This window comes from Rhinolophus sinicus, linkage group LG18, assembly GCF_036562045.2.
Source record: "Rhinolophus sinicus isolate RSC01 linkage group LG18, ASM3656204v1, whole genome shotgun sequence".
In the NCBI taxonomy this organism is placed as follows: Eukaryota; Metazoa; Chordata; class Mammalia; order Chiroptera; family Rhinolophidae; genus Rhinolophus; species Rhinolophus sinicus.
In genome coordinates this window covers 4142871-4163205 of record NC_133767.1, presented here as the reverse complement: position 1 = coordinate 4163205, position 20335 = coordinate 4142871, and the positions used below count along the sequence as shown (strand labels likewise).

General features: G+C 53.3%; 1 protein-coding gene across 2 annotated transcripts in view; it reads left to right on the top strand.

Moving 5' to 3' along the window:
• The window catches only part of XYLT1 (xylosyltransferase 1), a 335332-nt gene that overhangs the window by 307872 nt on the left and 7125 nt on the right, over positions 1-20335 (top strand). For both annotated transcript variants that reach the window (XM_074322544.1, XM_074322543.1), the window contains exons 7-11: positions 1849-2065; positions 4896-5072; positions 7037-7299; positions 13719-13914; positions 18928-19261. In XM_074322544.1, the coding sequence (XP_074178645.1) occupies positions 1849-2065; positions 4896-5072; positions 7037-7299; positions 13719-13914; positions 18928-19261 (1187 nt within the window). The remainder of the gene's footprint in view (positions 1-1848; positions 2066-4895; positions 5073-7036; positions 7300-13718; positions 13915-18927; positions 19262-20335) is intronic.

Genomic DNA, 20335 nt, shown 5'->3' with positions numbered 1-20335 from the left:
GAGACCTTGGGAATCGGTTGTCTCTATTTTTACTCACAATTAACCAAAGCACGCATTTGCAGCTTATCAGCTTTGGAATGCAGTAAATACAGCCACCAATCTCCCCACCCCATGAATATTTCATTGTGGAGATTACTGCATAAATATTGTATTTAGATATTACGGTCTGGGACATCACATTAAAATTGCAAGACGATGCTATTATCCCATATAATGGAACATGAAATTAAAAAACTGGTCCATGGAAAGAAACATTTGCAAGTCCTTGCACTTGTGTTGCTTTTCCTTCTCTTTCTCAGTTAGTCTTGGATCCCATGTAAGTTTTGATATAAATTATCTGAAATGTAAAGTGTTAGGCATGGCTAAATGCACTGACTGGACTGGACATTATTGTATAATTAGCACCAGCCAAAGTCAAGATGGGATTTAATTTTCCTAAACTCAGGACTCCTTTTAGTGATCCAGTTAGAGCTGCGTTTTGTGTGTGGGGGGAGATAGGATGAGTGTGATGAAAAACCTTCACCAGGTTTTTCCCACAAAGAGATCCCTAACCGCTTTGGCCATACAAGACCAAGCTTGGATTCTGAACATGGAAAGGTGTGTTAGGGAAGGAACAAAACCAGGGTGTGGGATACCCGAGGCTTCTGATTGGTTTCCGTAGACACAGAAAGCAGTTGAGAGGTTGCCAGGGGCTGGCAGAAGAGGGACCGGGCAATGGGGATGGGGTCTCCTTTGGGTCATGAAGTATTTTGAGGCGGTGGTTGCACAGCCTCGCGGAGGAACTCTGTGCCATTGGACTGTGTACTTTCAAATGCTTGATGGTACGTTGTGTGAGCTGGAGGAACAGCAGGGTCCCTGAGTCGGGAGACCGCCAGACTAAGCTCCCATCCAGGCAGCTCGCTCCTGAGGAGCAGGGGTCATCCTTAGTCCTCCTTGCCCCGCACCCGACACACAGTAGGTGTGCAACTAATGCTCACTGCAGAGGCGCTGTTTGGGCCGGAAGGCTGGGCTCTAGCTCTGTCCGGCCTCCCAGCACAGCCATTTCACCAGCCCGTTGACCTCTGATTTCAGCCTCCACACAAGAGGAAGTGCCAGCTCTGCAGCCCGCCTTACGCAATTCCGTATGTGTATATCCATATCCACACTCTAGGGCAGGGGTTATCCATCTGGGCTTCGTGGACAGAATTCACGGGGCCGTGGCTTTGAATGGGAAGAGAAGGATCTTTATTTTCACTGAGCTCTCCCTGAAATCTAGCTAAACGTAGGGAAGAAACCATAGTCGTGCCAGCAGGAGCCGCTAGCAGGAATCACATATTTTCCTATCACATTATAATTCATGAACATACCTCTAAATATCATTTATGCTCACCGCTTCTTCACAATTACAGTGGCTATTAGACCTGCCACGGATCTCATTATTTCACGTGTTAAGAAAGAAACACACATAATTATCATAAATTTGGTGTTTTAAAAAATATTTTATAATTTTGTACTTCGGGTGTGAATCAAAAGGCGCTTGCCTGCCTGTATCGTAACTTGGGTGTTGTATTTTTTTTTTGTTTTTTGTCTTTTGTATCCGAGTGTGCAGTGGGCAGCATTCTAAGGTTCAGGGTCCCCACCTGTAAAATGGGTGTAATGATAGTACCTGCCTCGGAGGACAGAGTGGCCTGCCTCACCTGTGACGACCAGGTGACAGACTACGCGCAGAGCCCCTGGCTACGTACCTGGCACATAGTAGGAGCGCAAGAAATGCTTTGATTGCCGTGACTGTGCCCTGTCACTTGGCCTCTGGGCGGAGCTCCCTCTTTCAGGGCACCTTTGGGCTAAAGGCCTCTTTGTCTCGTTCAGGTTCATCCGGAAGCAGGGCCTGGACCGGCTCTTCCTGGAGTGTGACGCCCACATGTGGCGCCTGGGGGACAGGCGGATCCCCGAGGGCATTGCCGTGGATGGCGGCTCGGATTGGTTTCTGCTGAACAGGAAGTTTGTGGAGTACGTGACGTTCTCCACGGACGATCTGGTGACCAAAATGAAGCAGTTCTACTCTTACACGCTGCTTCCGGCCGAGGTGAGTGTCCAGGAAACACTCCTGAGAGAGGTGGGGGCCGGCGCTCGCCTCTGCAGCCCAGCAGGTGCTGAATTTTGGGCAAAGCGATGCTGTGTCCCATACGTTGTCCTCCAAACCTCCAGAGGGAGACGGAGAACGGTATCAGGACCTTGCAGGACTTTGCTGTCATAGCAGCCCGTGGTCTCCCGCAGAGCTGCCACCCACAATGCACAGCGTCTTAATGCAGAGTAGACAAGGCCCCTCCCTCCTCAAGGCACTTGGCTCCCATGGTCATAAAATCATCACAATGTACTGATATTGTTAGAACAAGACACGGCCATTTTCTAGAAGAGTGTTGTAAAAACAAACAAACAAAAACACACACACCTCTGCGGACGGTACCCCGCCCCAGAGTTGTGCAGTGCACAACTGCACAACTGGACTCGTCTGTGCTGGCCCTTGCAGGACACACACACGTCGCTGTCCACAGCTCCTCTACAGTCACCGATCCTGGAGTGACGATTTTCTCAACACCAGGAATCCCTTTTCTAAGTCTGAATGTTGTTCTGTCATTTCCTGACAGACAGGCAGCAGTGCTGGCCTCGTCAGTTACAGCAGAAATCCCAGTGGTCCCAACGACAGCCAGCCAGGGCTTCTGCTGGACCCACCCCAGCCCCCTGCACAAATGCCTGCTGGCTTTCGGAAGCTTTCACAAATGCACCACTTTTCAGACCTCAGGGCAGGAAGCTGCCTTAGTTAGGGCTACCGAGAACGATAGGTGAGGTGGTTTATGAACACCATAAATTCACGTCTCACATCTGGAGGCCAGACGTCCGCGGTCAAGGTGCCGGCCTGGTCCGATGAGGGCCCTCCAGTGCCTTGCTGACTGCCTGCTACCTACAGTTCTCTCTGTCCTCACATAGCTGAAGGGGTGAGAGATCTTTCCGGGGTCCCTTCCGTAAGGGCACTGATCCAATGCGTGAGGGCTCCACCTTCACCTCCTAACGACCTCCTAACACTACGCCATCAGGGGTTAGGACGGCAACCTGTGAATTTGGGGGAACACAAGCACACTCAGTCCACCTCAGGAGCCCTGTCGTGCAAGCCTGCAGACTGTTCTCAAACAGCCCCTCCCCCGTCTGGAAGTGGGCAGGGACCCAGTGCTGACGTGTTACCTCTGACATGCCACAGCCTCCTCCTCAGAGCTGGGCTGAGCGAGTCTGGCTCCCTGACCGCCAGCTCCCTTTCATCCCAGTTTCCAACCTCAGAGAACTCCAGAGCTGGTTCTGTTCCTTTTGAGCCCCCAACACCTCCCATGAGTGGTCCACCCTGCCTTTCCTGTCTATGCCCCATCTCCAGATCACTCAGGTTGTATGTTTCCAGGCCAGACGAGACAGTGCATCTCATTTGATGGTTTCCGCGTCCCTCGCCAGCACCTGGGGCAGTGCCAGGCCCCGGGAGGGGTGATGGGCCCTCATCAGGTTTTGCTATTCTGCACACATGTTAAGTAATCAGCTTTTAATCCTGTTTCAGCAAAAAGCACCTTTTCTCTCAATTCCGATAACCTCCTCATCCATTATCTTGAAGGGAATTTCTGTATCATTATGAAGGGACACAGGGCAATCAGTAATTGGGTGCTTTTCCCTCCCACTTGATGGAGAATAGCCACCTCTGTGGGCTTGCAGACGGTTCAAGCTTAAAATCCAGGGTCACAGGCACACGAGTTAGCACCACAGGAGGGTCAGCTGGGGGTGGTGGGTGGAGCCTTATTTGGCCCACACACCTGCCCACTGAGAACAGACTGCTTGGGGCTTGTGTTAAGATGCTCGTCCGAGGCTGGCTCTCTGCCCCAGCCCTGCCGTAGCACACACAGGCGCGTTGCACTCCAATCCCTCCTGGCCCCACCTTCCCCCATTCCAGCCGCTCGCCTTGCTGTCGCTTCTCCCAGACCACCTCCAGGGGACCAGCTCTGAAGAAATCGGGGCTGTGCCATAAATTTAGAACAAACAGATGGATGCCCCCATAGTTTCCCCCAGGGAGCAGAGAGCAGGGGGAAAGGTATCTTCTGGTATCTGGGGTGGTTATAAAAGTGTCCAAATAGAAGTCAGCCTCACAGTGTCTGTCTGTCTGTCTCTCTCAGCATCTCCAACCACGTCTGTTCCCTCTGGTCTCTCTTTTCACTCTCAGCACGGCCTCTTTGTCAGGTTCCTCGGAGAGGTTGGCCAAGAGTTTTAGGATTAGGGGAAGTGATGGCCCCTGGTTCAGCACCATGGACAGTGAGCACCCCCCGCCCCACACCCCTCCCTGGGTTGTAGTCACACCACTGCAGCCCGTCAGGCAGGTGGGCGCCAGGGATGCCTGCCAGCCCCAGGCCTGATGCACCCCCACATCTGACCTCCCTTGCCCAGGGGTGAAAATCGAAAGCTTCAGTTTTTGTTGTCAAGGTATCTCAGAGCTGAATCCCTTTGGTTTCTGACCTGCTCACAAAGCAAGAGCCTTTTGGTTTTCTGGAAAATTGTTGCCATGTTTTTCGCTCAGGGGCCCGTGTTGACATACCATGGGGGACTTTCTCTCTCTGCTGAGCAGACAGAAAATGCCCTGAAATCATATCCTACACGGCTGGAGAAAGACAATTAGAGAAACACTCAGAATGTTAGACTTCTGAGCAGAACTGACCCACTCTGGACAGAACCTCCCGTGGACCCTGAGCAGGACCCGCCTGGCAGACCCTCGGGTCTACATGAGGCTCCCAGAGGGTCTCTTCACAGTCAGGGGCTCAGGGCACGGCGGCCCCCGCGGCCCATTCCAGGGAGGCTGCCGAGGGCTCAGGCCGGCCCCTCTCTCCCCCCAGTCCTTCTTCCACACGGTCCTGGAGAACAGCCCCCACTGCGACACCATGGTGGACAACAACCTGCGCGTCACCAACTGGAACCGCAAGCTGGGCTGCAAGTGCCAGTACAAACACATCGTGGACTGGTGCGGCTGCTCCCCCAACGACTTCAAGCCACAGGACTTCCATCGCTTCCAGGTGACACCCCGCCCGCCAGCCCCCGCACCTCCCTCCCCAGCCTGCTCTGCGGGCCCCAAGGCCAGGCCTGGCGTCTCCTTCCCGCCCTTTCCAACCCCGGCTGTCACTATGGATAGGAATAGTGACAACATCTGCAGGAGCCAGCATCTATTGGTCACTTACCCACGCCGCCTGTATTGACTCCTTAACCCATTAACCCCAACAGCCTGATCGATAGACAGATAGACAATTATTATAATTGTAATTAATCATTATTATTCCATTTTAGAGATAGGAAAACTGAGGCATAGACAGATCAAAAAGCTGTTCAAGGTCACACAGCCCAACGTAGCCCAACATTCCCAAAGGCCATACTCATATCCATTTCTTTATACTGCTTTTCCATCAGAATCCCCTGAAGTATTTGTTAAAAACGCATTTCTGGGTACAAACCTGAGACTACCTAAGGCAGAGTTTCCCCCCTCAGCACTCTTTACCTTGTGGCTGGATAATTCTTTGCTGTGTTGAGGGTGGGGGGCTCCCAGACACTGGAGGGTGTTTAGCAGCATCCATCCCTGGCCTCCTCCCACTAGACCTAGGAGCCCCCAGCACTGGTGACAACCAGAAATGCCTCCAGACATGCCACATGTCCACAGGGGGCAAACTCCCCCCCTTCGCCCCCGCTGAGAACTGCTGAGGTCTGGGGAAGTCCAGGAACTTTCCTTTCTGATTTATCACGCTTTGGGAAATTCTGAAGGGCAGCCACCGCATGCTGTCAGCTTAAAGGAGTGGCAAGAGGTTCAGACATCATTGCCTTCACGGGCACCTCTGCGCCACCTAGTAAGGTCCAGCTGTCGGGAGAGCAGAGGCAGAGCCAAACTTAGGTCAGTAGTAACACTAGACCATAAGCTCCTCAAGGGAGGGGGCTGTGTTGGAACTGTTTCCGTAGCCCTAGACCAGGCGTCAGCAAACTACAGCCCCTGGGCCAAATGCAGCCCACTACCTGCTTTTGTAAATAAAGTTTTTATTGGAACACAGCCACACCCATTCGGTCACAGTTCTGTCCGTGGCTGCTTTCACACTACAGCAGCAGAGAGTACCAGTAGTTGCAAAGCTGGAAATATTTATGATCTGGCCTTTACTGAAAAAGTTTGTTGATCCCTGCCCGGGTTATAGTGTAAGACCTAGTATATAACGGGTGCGCAGTGTTTTGTTTCTTTAATCCTGGTCCCTGGATCTTAATTGTGGTTCTGCCGTTACCTTGCTGTGTGACCTTGGATAAGTCCCTTTCCCTCTCTGGGCCTCTGTCGCCTTGAAAACGTGGCTTACACAAAGGGTCCTCAAACACTGCGTCCTCGTCACCAGGGAAGCTTTTGTAGATACAGATTCCTAAACCTCATCTCCAGATGTGGGCTGCAATGCCCAGCGGGTAATCGGGAATGGTGGTGACTGGTGAGCTGAAGAGACCAGGCCCATCTCAAGGGACAGCTGCTGTTTTGCTTTAACCAGCTGTTACCATGTAGGAACATGGCCCCAGGTTGCCAGACCTATTTCTGTGCACAGGGAAGGGAAACATGGTTCCTGTGAACTCTCCTTACTTCTTAAATGTTGCCAGCTAATTCAATTTTAAAACACTGCCGGACAATTAAAATATGTCCGTAGGCTGTATGTGCCCTAGACCTCCAGCTAAATGATTTCTGAGATGCAGCCCAGCTCCAAACACCTCGGATACAATTTATTTAAGAAACGTTTCATGATGCTTCCCGCACGCCCACCGCGGCTCTAAATGTTTCACCAATATTAACTCCTCACGTCCTCACACCCTGACTGTCCGCTCCATGGGCAGCGGAGGAAACGGAGGACAGAGAGCTTAGCGTGTCACGTCAGTGCGCGCTGGCCTCTGCGTGCGGGAGCCCTGCCCCCCGCCCCACGCCCACGCCCCCGCCCCACTCGCTGAATCTCGTCTCTCTCTCCCACGAGCGCAGCAGACCGCCCGGCCCACCTTCTTCGCCCGCAAGTTCGAAGCCGTGGTGAATCAGGAGGTCATCGGGCAGCTGGACCACTACCTGTACGGGAGCTACCCCGCAGGTACCCCGGGCCTGCGCTCCTACTGGGAGAACGCGTACGACGAGCCGGACGGCGTCCACAGCCTGAGCGACGTGGCGCTCACCTTGTACCACGCCTTCGCCCGCCTGGGCCTGCGGCGGGCAGAGACATCGCTGCACACGGAGGGGGAGAACAGCTGCCGGTGAGCCGGGGCCGGGGGCCGGGGGCCAAGCACGACCGTGGGGGGGGGGGGCGGGGACCAGGAAGGAGGGAACCACCCAGGGACCCCCTCTGCTTTAGGGGCTGCAAGTCCGCCCCATGCTTTTCCGGCTCTTCCTTTGCGTAAAATGCACCCACACAGCGTTCAGAGCACGTGCGGTCTAAGCCCTCCTCGCCTGTCTCCTTCCCGAATAGCAGGTGTGATGTTGACCCAACTACTGCCTTGCAGGGGACTCATTCATGCTAAGTGTGTGTAATTTAGAAGGAAGTTCTAGGTCCCCTTGTATAGTTGTGTGTGTCTTAAATGGGAGGTAACCATGAGCAAACAGCACTTTTTTTCACTTCCTGTTATGGAAAATGTCAGATATATCCAAAATAAAGAGGAGCGTGTAACCCCCATGCTCCCATCACCCAGCTCCAGCGGGGACCAGCTCGGGGCCAATCCTGGGTCACCACCCCCTCCTCCCAGATCAGTTTGATTGAGGCACATCCCAGACGGCATCTCGTTTCAGCTGTAAATAATAGACAGCTCTGAAAAATACTGACTCCTTTTACATTTTTTATTTATTAAATTTATTGGGGTGACATTGGCTAATAACATAAAATACAATTCTCTAATATACCACCTGTATGTTGCATTGTGTGTTGCATTGTGTGTTCTCCTTTTATCACCATGTGTTTGATCCCCTTTACCCTCTTTATCCTCCCTGCACCGCCCCCCCTTCCCCTCTGGTAACCACCATGCTGTTTCTGTGTCGACCAGTTTTTATTGCTTGTTTGTTGCTTTCAGTTTTATATTCCTCATATGAGTGAAATCATATGGTTCTTGACTTTTTCCGACTGACTTATTTCACTTAGCATGATAATCTCAAGATCCATCCATGTTGTCACAAGTGGCAGTATTTCATCTTTTCTCATGGCCAAGTAGTATTCCATTGTGTATATATACCACATCTTCTTTATGCATTCATCTATCGAAGGACACTTCGGTTTTTCCAATGAAAGACTCCTTTTTTAAAACATAACCATGCTATCATTACCACACCTAAAATGATCACCAAAAGCATCGCTCAGATGCAGAACTGTGATTTAAAACGTTCAGAGGACCCTTTAGAACCATCTCACCGGCCACTAGCGGATACCAGTTGACATGGAGGGAAGGGTGTTGTAGAACACAGGGGAAGGTAGGAAAACAATTCAACACCCCCTCCCCCACCACCCCACACCCGCCTCACCTTTCCCTGAGCCAAGCGGCCTTTTTCACTTTGTGGCGTTTCTCCCACGCGCCATCCATGTGCACTGCAGACGTGTACGCATTTGCAGGGAGTCTGTTGTGCTGTTGCTTTCCCACTTGGCATCATAGTATTAGCCCCGTCCCTGGGCAGCTCTGCAGCTGCCGTGATGCCCAGGATCCTTTCTAATGCCGCTGGTATTCCAGTAAAAACTGCAGAATGAGCTTAATCCAGCCCTTCCTGTAGCTATTGTCAGTAATGGACCATTGTAAATCATGTTCTGATGGCTCTTTTTGCAGAAAACCTTTCTTCCCCCCCTTCTCTTTTCTGATTATTTTTTCAGGACGCATTTCCTAAAGTGCCTCTAATCACTCTCCTCCTCTCTTGTTCTCCCTTCTCCTCCCACCTCCTTTTCAAAGAAATTACCATCAGTGTCTCTCCACTGAGCCTTCCCCCGTGTGTGCCTCCTTGCCCACCCATCTCTCTCCTGAGGAATTATTTTGTTCCCTAAAATTCGGAAAACATGGGAAAGTTTCCAGGCTGGGGCCTCACTGTTTCCTTGTGGCCTCAGCCTTGTGTCCTCTCCCTGCAGAGTCCAACTTAGTTTGAAGGGAGCCCCGTGGGGATTGGGACCCCAGGGTCTGCAGTTGGAACTCAATTCTGTTGACCTTGGGCAAGTCCTTCACCTCTCTGACCCTCGTTTGTGCAGCTTAGCCTTACGACCTAAGCTGTTGTGAGGTTCAAAGGAAATCTTCCTCAACAAAAAGACCTCCTGAGTTACCTGCCATGTTTCCCCGAAAATAAGACCTAGCCCGACCATCAGCTCTAATGCGTCTTTTGGAACAAACATTAATATAAGACCCGGTCTTATTTTAATATAACATCTGGTCTTGTATTAAAATAAGGCCGGGTCTTATATTAATGTTTGCTCCAAAAGACACATTAGAGCTGATGGTCGGGCGAGGTCTTACTTTTCAGGGAAAAACGGTATGTGTTTTCATTATCCCCATCTTAAGTGTTTTACATACCAAGTGCTCAGTGGGTGTTCTTGCCGTTATTATCCAGCTGCGAAAAGCAGTCCAGTCAACAGAGAGCCTACTGTGTGAGCTACACGCTCCGGAACTGGTTATGTGACCTGCTCCCTCCGTGCTTTCCTTTGCTTACCGTCCCCGCACAGCCCGCCTTTTCCTGGGCTTCGGGGTCCATCGCAACCCCACAGCCTCTGTGCAGCTTGCTGAGAGCTCTCCCTGAGAGCCCGCCCCTCCCTGTCCCAAGCTGAAAGTAACTCAGACTTACCTCCAGCCCTCCCACTGGTGCAGCAGCAGGGCCGTGGGTCCAGGGCGCGGTGAAGGTCTTTCCCCAGGCCGGTCTGGGGGCAGAATCCTTGCCTGCTGAATGAACCCCCAGGACACAGCACAGTGCCGGCGCTTGGCAGCTGCCTGTCGTTCAAGAAGAGTTTGAATCCTAGGCCTTACAGGACCTATAAGATACATGATCTTATAGGAAATTCTAGAAGACACCCCCGATGTGTGTAGGGTTGTTGAAATTTTCTCCTGGTACTTGTTTTGGGATTAAGGGAGCCATCCGGGCACCTCAGGCCTGGGAGTCTGTGCCTTCTTGCTCATGTTTTATTCTCCTGGAACCACTGTGCCTTGCTGTGGGCAAAGCCGGTGTATCTGTGAATCTGAGCCCACAAATAGATCAGGACGGAGGGCCCTTACCCCCAAAGGCGGAAGAGAGTGAGTTCCTGCCCCTGGGATACCTGGGGGAACAGCAGGGGAAAACTGGATTTCAAGAGTCTCATTTTTCTCCGGGTACTTCATGCAAATGGCGTCTGGTATAACCTTTTGTAAATACCATGTTTATTGACTTTTTTTCTCATTATAAAATAACACATGTTCACCGTATAAATGTTCAAAATGGCAGATTGAGAGAACAGGGACGTAAAGTTTGCTTGTGGGCCACCCTGCAGAGATAGGATGTCAGTATTTTATCAGCGGTGCTCACGTTTGCGTGTCCGCCTGGGCCAGGCAAGTAGCATGTGTCAGCCAGTGCCAACCCTTGCAGGGGGCCTGACCGGGCCACCCTGCCCGATTCGGATGTAGACTGGGAGCTGCCAACCATTTTTTAAGACAAAGCAGAAATCTAGATTTTTGTGAGTCCCTAATGTTTTTCAATGCCCACCTTAAATTTAAGTAAGAAAAAAAGAAACACCCCTTTTGGCCCAGTGATGGCATCTGAGCCACCCTTAGGTTCTGCTGCGTTGCACCTTGCCTACTGTACTGCCTCTCGTTATAACTAACTCCCTCCTTAGTTTCAATTAAGAGCCATCTACAGTCAAGACAGGTCCCAGAAGGCTTTGCGTTCAGTCCTGGGTTACATGTATCCCAGATGTACCTTAGAAGCAAAGGGTTCAAGAGAAAATCCTTCTAGAATGTTCACTCAGTCAACAAGTATTGACTGAGCGTCTGCCATGTGTCAGGCTCGGTGGGGGGCCCTGGGCACTCGGCCCTGAGCCTAAAGCCTTCCCATTCTAGTGTGAAGACACACGCATAACTAAGAACAAAAGATCCATAGGGATAAATGCTGGGCTGAGGGGGGAGGTAACGTCACATGATGGCAATGAGTGGGTGACGTAAGAGTCAGCGGTCAATGATCTCTCTGAAGTGGTAACACTGAGGCGGAATGATAAGACAGAGCCAGCCATGCCGTCCTGAGGAGAAGAGTCTTCCCGGCAGAGAGGAGCACCTGTGTGAAGGCCTTGAGGCGGAAATGAGCTTCGTATGTTCAGGAGTCCGAAACAATGTCTACGCGGAATCCAAACTAAGGTCCATGTGGCTAGAAGGTGGTGGATTGGAGCAGAGGGAGACAAAGTGGGGCAAGAGGAAGAAGCAGGGCTTTGCAGACCACGTGAGGAGTCTGGATGCTATCGTAGCAAAGCCTCTGGTGGCACGTAAGCAGAGAAGGACGGATATGGCCCTATGACGAGGGTATAGCGGACAACAGGAGGAGGGAGACAGTGAGGAAGCTCGTACAAAGGTCCAGGCACGACGGTGGCTTGGACCAGATGCTGGCAGTGACAGCAGAGGCTGCATTCAGCTGGACACAGCAGGATTTCTGACGGAAGGCGAGGGACAGCAAGCACGCGAAGACCACCTGCCGGGTTCCTGAGTGCTTGACCCCTTAGCACCCAGTACAGCGACCACTCCCTTCTAGAAACACTTTCTTCTTTCGACACCCAGGCCAACAAGCTCTCCTGCTTTTCTTCCACCGTCACTGACCCCACCCACCTTACAGAACAAACACTGACAGTGTATTATTTATCTGTGGCAATAACTCCGCGTAACAAACAAGCCCCAAATCAGTGATTTGAAATGAGAAGCATTTGTGCAGTGCTCACGTTTGCGGGCAGCTGGGATGTGTTCTGGTGTCAGCTGGTGTCTCCTGCCGCAGGTCAGGGGTGGGGCTGGGGGTTGTTAGCTGTGACAGCTGGGTGGCTGTGCCCGGTGTGTCACCCTCCAGGCGTGCTCTCATGGTGATCGCAAAGGAACACGAGAGGCGAGTGGAGGTGTGTGAGGCTTCGCAAGAACTCACACGGCACCCCTTCCGCCACATTCTGCCAGCAAAGCAGGTTCAAGAAGGGGGAATAGACTCTGCCTCACGCACACCAGGAACCCTGCAACGTCACGTGGAAAAGAGCATGGAGACAGGAAAGGAGGAGAAAACGCCAGTGACCCCAAGAATTACCATGACTCCGTGGTGCCCAGGTCCGTCCCCACTAGCCACCAGTGGGTATTTCAGTTTAACGCAGATTAAATGAAACCAAAGGTTCAGTCTCGCCCGCCCACATTTCACGTCGTCACAAGTGGCTAGCGGCTGCTGTATCACAGAGCACAGCTTAAAGCATTTCCACGTGGCGCCATCTTCAGCACCGTCCAGAGGGACGCTTTCTGCTCCCGAAGTCCTGACCCAACGCACCCTGTGTGAGCCGTGATGCCCAGCGAGTAGCCCGAAGGGGGGGCCCCTGGAGACCCCCCCCCCAACAACTAGGCAGTGATTTCCGGAGAAGTGTCAACACAGGGAGGCAGCTTCCCCAACCATTATCGCTGGACACAAAGGAGGCTGAGCGGGGACAGTGATTTGTGGACCGCTGTTAAGGAGCCTCAAGCACCCTCTAAGTGACACACTGCTGGCAGCCTTTTACTTTACAAGCAGGAAGAACAAGGCTGCGGCTGGGCCCGACCAGCCTCTGCCCTGCCTCCTGCCCTCCACCCTCCTCGGGGCATCTAGCTCCCCTGCCCCTCCCAGCCAGCCCGCCTTTGTATGTGACAGACTCGCACCTTGAAACAGCAGCTACCTCTGTGTGTGTGTATATACGGACCTCAGACTAGCACTGGTGTTTAAGGGCAGTGCCCAGCGCCGTGGGTGAGGACAGTGAGAGCATAAATCACAACCTTTCCGAGAAGCTGGGCAGCAGACATTTGGAGCCCTAGGGGGTCGGGGGCGGGGGGGAAGGTGTGTTCCAAAACCATTTTTACTCAAGGATTTTAATGCAGCGCTGTTTAGAGTGGGCAAAAAATTAGAAACCAGTTAAACAGCCAGTGATGGGGAACTTGCTCTGTCAAATATGACATTACATTCGATGGAATAAGGTGTCTACACAGTCAGAAAAATCATGTGTTTTTTTTTGACACTTTTCAAAGACGTAATAATGATGGGGAGGAGGGCAAAAGCAGGAGCTAACCCGTGTGTATATCACGATCCCCGCCACATGAGATATATGCAAAGACGTGCATAGAAAATGAGGCCGGGAGGAGGTACGTCTGTGTGACATGGTTTTCTCCCCGTCACCTGGCACCACAAGGCCCGTCCACGTCTGTGAGTGGACGTCGTCTATGCAAAGAAGCATCCAGAGTAGCGATTATTTTCTTTATTGTGCTTTCGTACAGGCAGCGTGCGTCACGTTTGTCATCAGCCACAAAGTTGCCGTCAATACTTACTGAGATCGTAGACACACAGGGGGCACGTTCAGAAATGACGACAAGCATTGTGTAATCACATGGGCTGCGTTGGAGGCGCGGGACCGGCGGGATTGGCGAGAGGCCCCGTCGTGAGCCCAGACCCCTCCGGCGGTGACCGTGAGCGCGCTGAGCCTCTGTGTGTTTTTCAGGTACTACCCCATGGGCCACCCCGCGTCTGTGCACCTCTACTTCCTGGCTGACCGCTTCCAGGGCTTTCTCATCAAGCATCACGCCACCAATCTGGCTGTGAGCAAACTCGAGACACTGGAGACGTGGGTGATGCCAAAAAAGGTTTTCAAGATCGCGAGCCCGCCCAGCGACTTTGGGAGGCTGCAGTTTTCCGAGGTGAGGAGCCCGCCACACGTCGTGGCCTTTCCAGCCCCTTGCTGGGCTCGGTTCCACCATCTGACACCTGTGGTTGGGGATGGAGGGCAAGGGGACTTGGAGAGCCCCAAAGATAAGCTGCCCCTGTGCCTGGAGAAGGTTCTGCCGCCCCACACACTGGAACTGGCATCTTAAACGGCAGGCAGAGCGGGATGGGGGTGGTCGGTGTCAAGAGGACCAAAGCAACCTGGGACCTTGGTCTGTTTCTTCTACTAGAACCTCTGTGTCTTTTCCGTTTTTTAATCCTAGCCAGTGATTCCTCCTAAGCCTGTGTTAATAGCAGACCGGTAGGTAACCAGTGTGGTGGCATTTGTCCCATTTAACAGGTTGGAGAACTGAGGCCTGTGGAGATCCAATGATTTTCTGGACCATACTAGGAAGTGGAAGAGCTCAAAATTGACTCAGGGTCTCTTAGGCTGCAAATCCCATGTTTAACTTTGGTTTTGTCTCCCCTGTTCCTGGCACAGGGTTTAGTTCAAAATAAGTACCAGGTTGATCATTGAATGAATGAGTGGGTGGTTAGATGGATGGTCGGACGCATGAACAGATGTGTCAGCGGTTGGACAGATGGACTGAAGTATGGATTATGGAATGCAGTTTCTCCCTCTGCGGTATAATGTCGGCTTCTAGTTATTTTAGTTATTGGGCAGAAAAATAGCTAAAGACTCACCAGCCCCGCCTTGTCACGCGAGCCCTGCCTCCAGACCTGACCTGCACTCACCCAGGACCACTCTCCTCCCGTCACACTCGTCTGTGGGGCCCCGGTGGCGTGTGCTGAGCTTCCTGCCCAGAACGCTCCTCCGGGCCCCCCCTTTTCTGTGGTCCTGACCTAACCCCCGACGGCCCCTTCAGAGCATCCCCCGCCCTGCCACTCATGCCACCGTCGCTGCACTCGCCACCTGGCACCCTGCTCTCCTGTCCCCTCTGAATCATCCCCTGGATTTCTCTGCTCCCTGCGTGACTGTCTGCACGCGAGTTGGGACACTGCTGCTGTCGCTCGCCACCATGCCCCCGGCACACAGACAAGCGCGTGGCATCTATCAGTGCCGCATGAGGCTTCTGAATGGAGGGGTGCCTGCGCTCGGTGGTGACGCTGGGAGGCCCACACCAGACTCCAGCATGAGAGTTTTGCCTTCCCCACGTCGGCGAGTAGCTGCAGGGACTCGTCCCGGGGAGTCTGGCTGCCAGGTCAGGGACCTTAGAACACGGAGAGTCTTGAGGGATGAGAGTGGGCTGGGCGCAAGTGCCCCACTGGCGTCCGTATTCCTTGCCAGCCCTTTTCTAGCCCCGATGAACGACACTGGGGGACGTTTCTTGTGAAGCCACCATTTTCAGTGAAGGCTCCAAATGCATTGGCTTGATAGGAGCTGCCAGGGGGCCCACTCCATAAATTACTGGTGCCACAGGGCAATTAGATGCTGCCCTCGCTGGGCTCTGCGCTGGGGGCCCAAGCGGCCAATTGAAGACATTAATGTCCCATTAACAAGACGGATGCCTGGTGGCCGGGCTCCCTGTTTACCAGCCGGCTGTGGGGAGACGGACAGTGACAGATGGTGCTGGCCACTCCGTGGCTAGTGATTTGCGAGGGTTCCCACCGTAGCTCTGGTACCCTCCGTGTGAGAACCACCACGATCTCTGCAGAGGAGCGGCTTGGGACACGGAGCCCCGAATCTTGTTTGTTTGTTTCTAACGCCTTGATTTTAAGGCAAATGTAAAGTGGGACAAAAAGGAAAGGCAGAACTGCAGGGCTACTTTGCAGGCTCCAGGGAGCCTCCCTCGTGCTGGCACAGGCCTGGAGCCGTGCCAGTGCCTGGCTCCCAGCAGGAGGGCAGCTCAGACCTGCCCATCCCGGGGAGGCCATGCTAGGGACTGGGGAGAGGATGCTGGTTCCTCCAGCAGGCAGTCACCGGGTCCCTACATACGCGAAGTGCAGAGGGGACACCGGTGACCCGCACACACCAGACCCCCGTTGTCGTGGGTGGAATTGCTCTCTAGTGGGGTAGGCAGCCAGCCAGTGAGAGAGCAAATAAATGAACAAACACGTTTCAGCTAATGACAAGCATTGTAAAGCAAAGAAAACTCCATCCATGTGATTGTTGAGGACTTGGGAGGCGGCTTCCGACGGGACAATTCATTCAGGAAGTTATCTAAGGAGATGAGCTGAAACCTGTAAAAGGTCTGAAGCATTTTTGGATCTTCCGGGAAGAGAACGTGCAAAGGCCCTGAGGCTCCAGGCAGGAGCATGGTGTTCGCACAGGGCAGCAAAGCCACTGTGACCGAAACACAGAGGAAGAGGGGCTGTGGGGGGAGAAAAGTCACCGAGGGGACCGCGAAGGAGCATGAGGACAGGAGAGGACGCGGGATTGTGTCTGAGGTGCTGTAGGAAGCCTCCACTGGGCTGGAAGCTGGGGAGCAGTATATGAAGCTTGAACTTGAACAGGCGCTTAAATATGGCCACTTGATCATGTTGTAGAGAGTGATTGTGGTGACCTGGTGAGGAGATCCTAAGGCCACAGAGGATGTGACAGCAGCAGGGCTCCGTGTCAGGCAGCCCTCCCGCCCTCATGCTGGGCCGGCAGCTGCCTCTCTCCTCCTCGGTTCAGAAACAAGGTCCAGGTTTTGCCATCGGCCGCTGCACAGTGCTTCTGCCGGGTTGTCGCGATTTTAAGAACTCAGTCTTCCGAGGATTGTTCAGCCCCATTGCTAAGGAGGATCGAGGGTGACATGCTAAGTGTCCCCACACTCCCCTAACTGGTCAAAGCTCCCCTCCTTAAGTGGGACCCTCATTTAGTTTTGTGACATTACTCTGTGTGTTAGTATCTGTTGCAAAGACATTGTGGAGAGGGCCTGGGTACACAGACACCCATGTGACAACCATGTGTGTCAGCCCCTGACCATTCAGGACCCAGATGATGGCTGAACAGAGATAGGTGGGTGGATAGAGAGATGGATATTGAGCACCTACTACGTGCTCAGCTCTGTTTTAGGAACTGGAGATACACTGGTGAACAGGCCCGCTGTGGTCCCTGCCCTACGAAGGGGAGATGCTTAGAGAAGCTCTCAGGGAAGGCTGAGGTCTGCATGAGTAAGAGCTGGCGGGGAAGGGTACGGAAGGAGGGCAGACGGTGCCAGAGACAGAAGTGGCATGGGCACAAGATGAAAGGCAAGAGAGTGCCCTTGTCAAGGAGGCACTGAGAGTATTCCAGGGTGGCCGGGAGCAGGGGCTGCGTGGAGGGGACAGACGGCGCCGGCCCTCTCAGGACAGGACAAGAGACCAGACTCAACAACAGTGAGTTGCTGAAAAGGGTTGCACGTAGGGAAGTAACAGCATCAGGTTTCTTTAGAAAAGTCTCAAAGACTTTGAGGCGCAGCTTGAATCCTCTGCACTCAATAGTGTTACTTTAATTCCTGCGGTGTCCCAGCCACGGTGCTAAGCTCCGGGGTCGTCAGGCGCAGCCAGTTCCACAGGGCGCAGAGAACGCCAAGAGGGCACGTCGGGGCGGGGCGGTGGCCCTGCAGAAACGGCCTGGCCGTCACTCGGCTGCCCTGGGACAGCTCCTCAGTCCCGGTGTGTGACAGAAAGTTGAAGCCAGCTGTGCAGGTGTGTGTGTGCCCGTCGCCCCTGGTCTGTAGTAAGTGCTTGGCACATGTGTCAGAGGAATGAGTGAGTGAGTAAATGAATGAGAGGTAATACACAGAACAGTGAGGTCAGACTTCCTGGGCTCCGCGCTGCTCCTCGCTGACCACAGCAACTAACCTGTCTGCTCTGAGCCTCAGTTTCCTCATCTGTAAGATGGGGACTTCCAGAGTAAGCCTGGTGGCGCTGGGAGCACCCAAGCGTGTCGCTGTGCGCCTGGCTCCCTGCGAGCTCTCCGTACACATTAGCTTTCAGCTCCGTGTCCTGGTAAATAATGGACGAGACTCAGGGCAAGAACAAGAAAGTAAACCAGCTCCTGTTCACACTGCACATGCGGGATCCTCTCAGGGTATAAACGTGTGTCCACACGTGCACCCCGACCTGCAAACACACACACACGCACACACACGTGCTGATCCTGGAAAGACCACGGAAGCAGAGCGAGCCTTGCTCATCGTGGGCTCATTATCTGCTGCCAGCGGTGCCCCGTGCTGCGTCTTCCAAAACATTAAATTAAACCTCCTGCAGGAGCAGGAGACCCTTAATTTAATTTGATTTTAAATAGCAACAGACTCAGTGTCAGGGATCTACATAGTCCATTCGTTGTCACGTCATTCATTCAGCACATACTGAGCACCTACTGTGTGCCCAAGTACCACGAGACAGCACTGGAGCAGTGGGATTTGAGCGAGGACATTTCACGCGGTCTGTCTACTGGGTGACTAAACTGAGGTGATGAAAATAGAAGCCGGGAAGAAGAGCAGGTGCCTGGTGGGTCAGAGCCACACACACACCCCACCCACCCCTGGCTGGCAGGAAAGACGGCTCATACAACCATCGCCCGTCCCTGGGGTCCAGTCCAGAATGCTTTAGGGAGGCCAGCGTTGTCTCTTCCTCAGAGAACCATGTGAAGTCCTGCAATGAAAGGCGAGGCTGGGGGACCCTGCTTTTCGTAGCTCAGGGCAGGGCCGCTGTGAAACCTGAGCTCCTCTTGTTCAGAGCAGTCACACCAAACAGAAGCATGTGACCTGGAAAACCAAGGAGCAAGGTGGAAAGCAGCCGTGCCTATTGAGTGGCAGGATGTATGTTTCCACACAATGGCCTGTAAGCATTCATTTCATTCATTCCGTGCACATTCTTTTTCCAAAGCACACACCACGTGCCAGGCACAGGAGGCCCAAAGATTTAGTGACTGGACCACAGGCCTTGTCACCCCCCAGATGGGCTTCAAATCCTGTCCAACTTTGAGCAGGCAGCTTCATCGAAGCCTCGGTTTCCTCATCTGTAGAACGGGTACATAAGGCCCAGTGATTGCAGGACTCGCTCTCTCGTTTCAGGTCGGCACTGACTGGGACGCCAAGGAGCGTCTCTTCCGGAACTTTGGGGGCCTCCTGGGACCCATGGACGAGCCGGTCGGCATGCAGAAGTGGGGCAAGGGCCCCAACGTGACCGTGACCATCGTCTGGGTGGACCCTGTCAACGTCATCGCAGCCACCTACGACATCCTCATCGAGTCCACTGCCGAGTTCACCCACTACAAGCCCCCTCTGAACTTGCCCCTGAGGCCCGGCGTGTGGACAGTGAAAATCCTCCACCACTGGGTGCCAGTTGCAGAGAGCAAATTCCTCGTCACACCTCTGACCTTCTCCAACAGGCAGCCCATCAAACCAGGTGAGTCTGAGGGGCCTCGCGGGCGCTTCGCCGGGGCAGGTGTGGGGCGTGGGGGAGGTTTTTGAGAACGTGCTCTCTGCTCTGCGCCTGTTTCTGCCTGCAGGGGGGTGATGTCATCTGTCTATTTATTAGGGGCTCTCCCACTGGACTCCCAGAAGGCCCTGATCGTATTTAACACAAGCTAGGAGATAAACTGAGACAGATTGACTTGCAGCAACTCTTGCTCACTGTTTAAAAAAGTAATTAGAACGGGAAATTGTGTTCATTAGAAATGATACACTAGGTGAAAAGGCATGCCACGTACTAGTGGAAAATATTTGCTACACATAAAAATAGTGCTCCTGTCCCAAATATACAACAAGCACTCAAACTCAGAAATCCCGTACATCAAAGTACAAGCCCCCAAGCGTCCCTGGGCAGGCTCACATCCGCGACACCTCTCGGGATTTCCAAAGCCAGACAAGGGGAGTGATGGGAAAGGCAGTCTCCTCTCTGTGTCAGATGCACCTGAGGGGCAGGCAAAGGAGCCCTTCACTGGGTCCTGCGTTTTCCAGTCTTTTTCCCAGCGTTCCTGACGTTGGCGAGGCTCTCCCCACCCCTGCCCAGCACGGGCCAGGGGTCATGTCACCCCACTGGGCACCCTCCCACCCCGGCGTCAGTAATTGTATCTGATAACGATGTTCCAATGACAGGGAACACGAAGGTGGGAGCCATGCAATTTGCTAAATGATTCATCAAGAGTAATTTGCTATCGATGCGTCCCTAGTAATCTCAAGAAATCTGATGAGGTGGAATCGCGGGAAATGTAATTACAGAGGCAAGCGTCGCCGGCTGCTGTTAAGGGCATGTCCCACGTTACCCTCGTTTTTTCCTGCGTGTCTGCCACTGTGAGGGGTTCCCGGTGTCCGAGTGTGTTAGCTGCTCTTTCCGCGGTGCGTGCCCGGCCTTTTGTCTGCGTGGTGTCTCCCCACCCCCATCTGCAGGATGGGGGCACCAAGAACGTAGGCCTGCGCCTGAGAGAACAGGTGTGGTCCTTGCCGGTGGTACAGGCCAGGACCTGCCCGCCCAGATGGG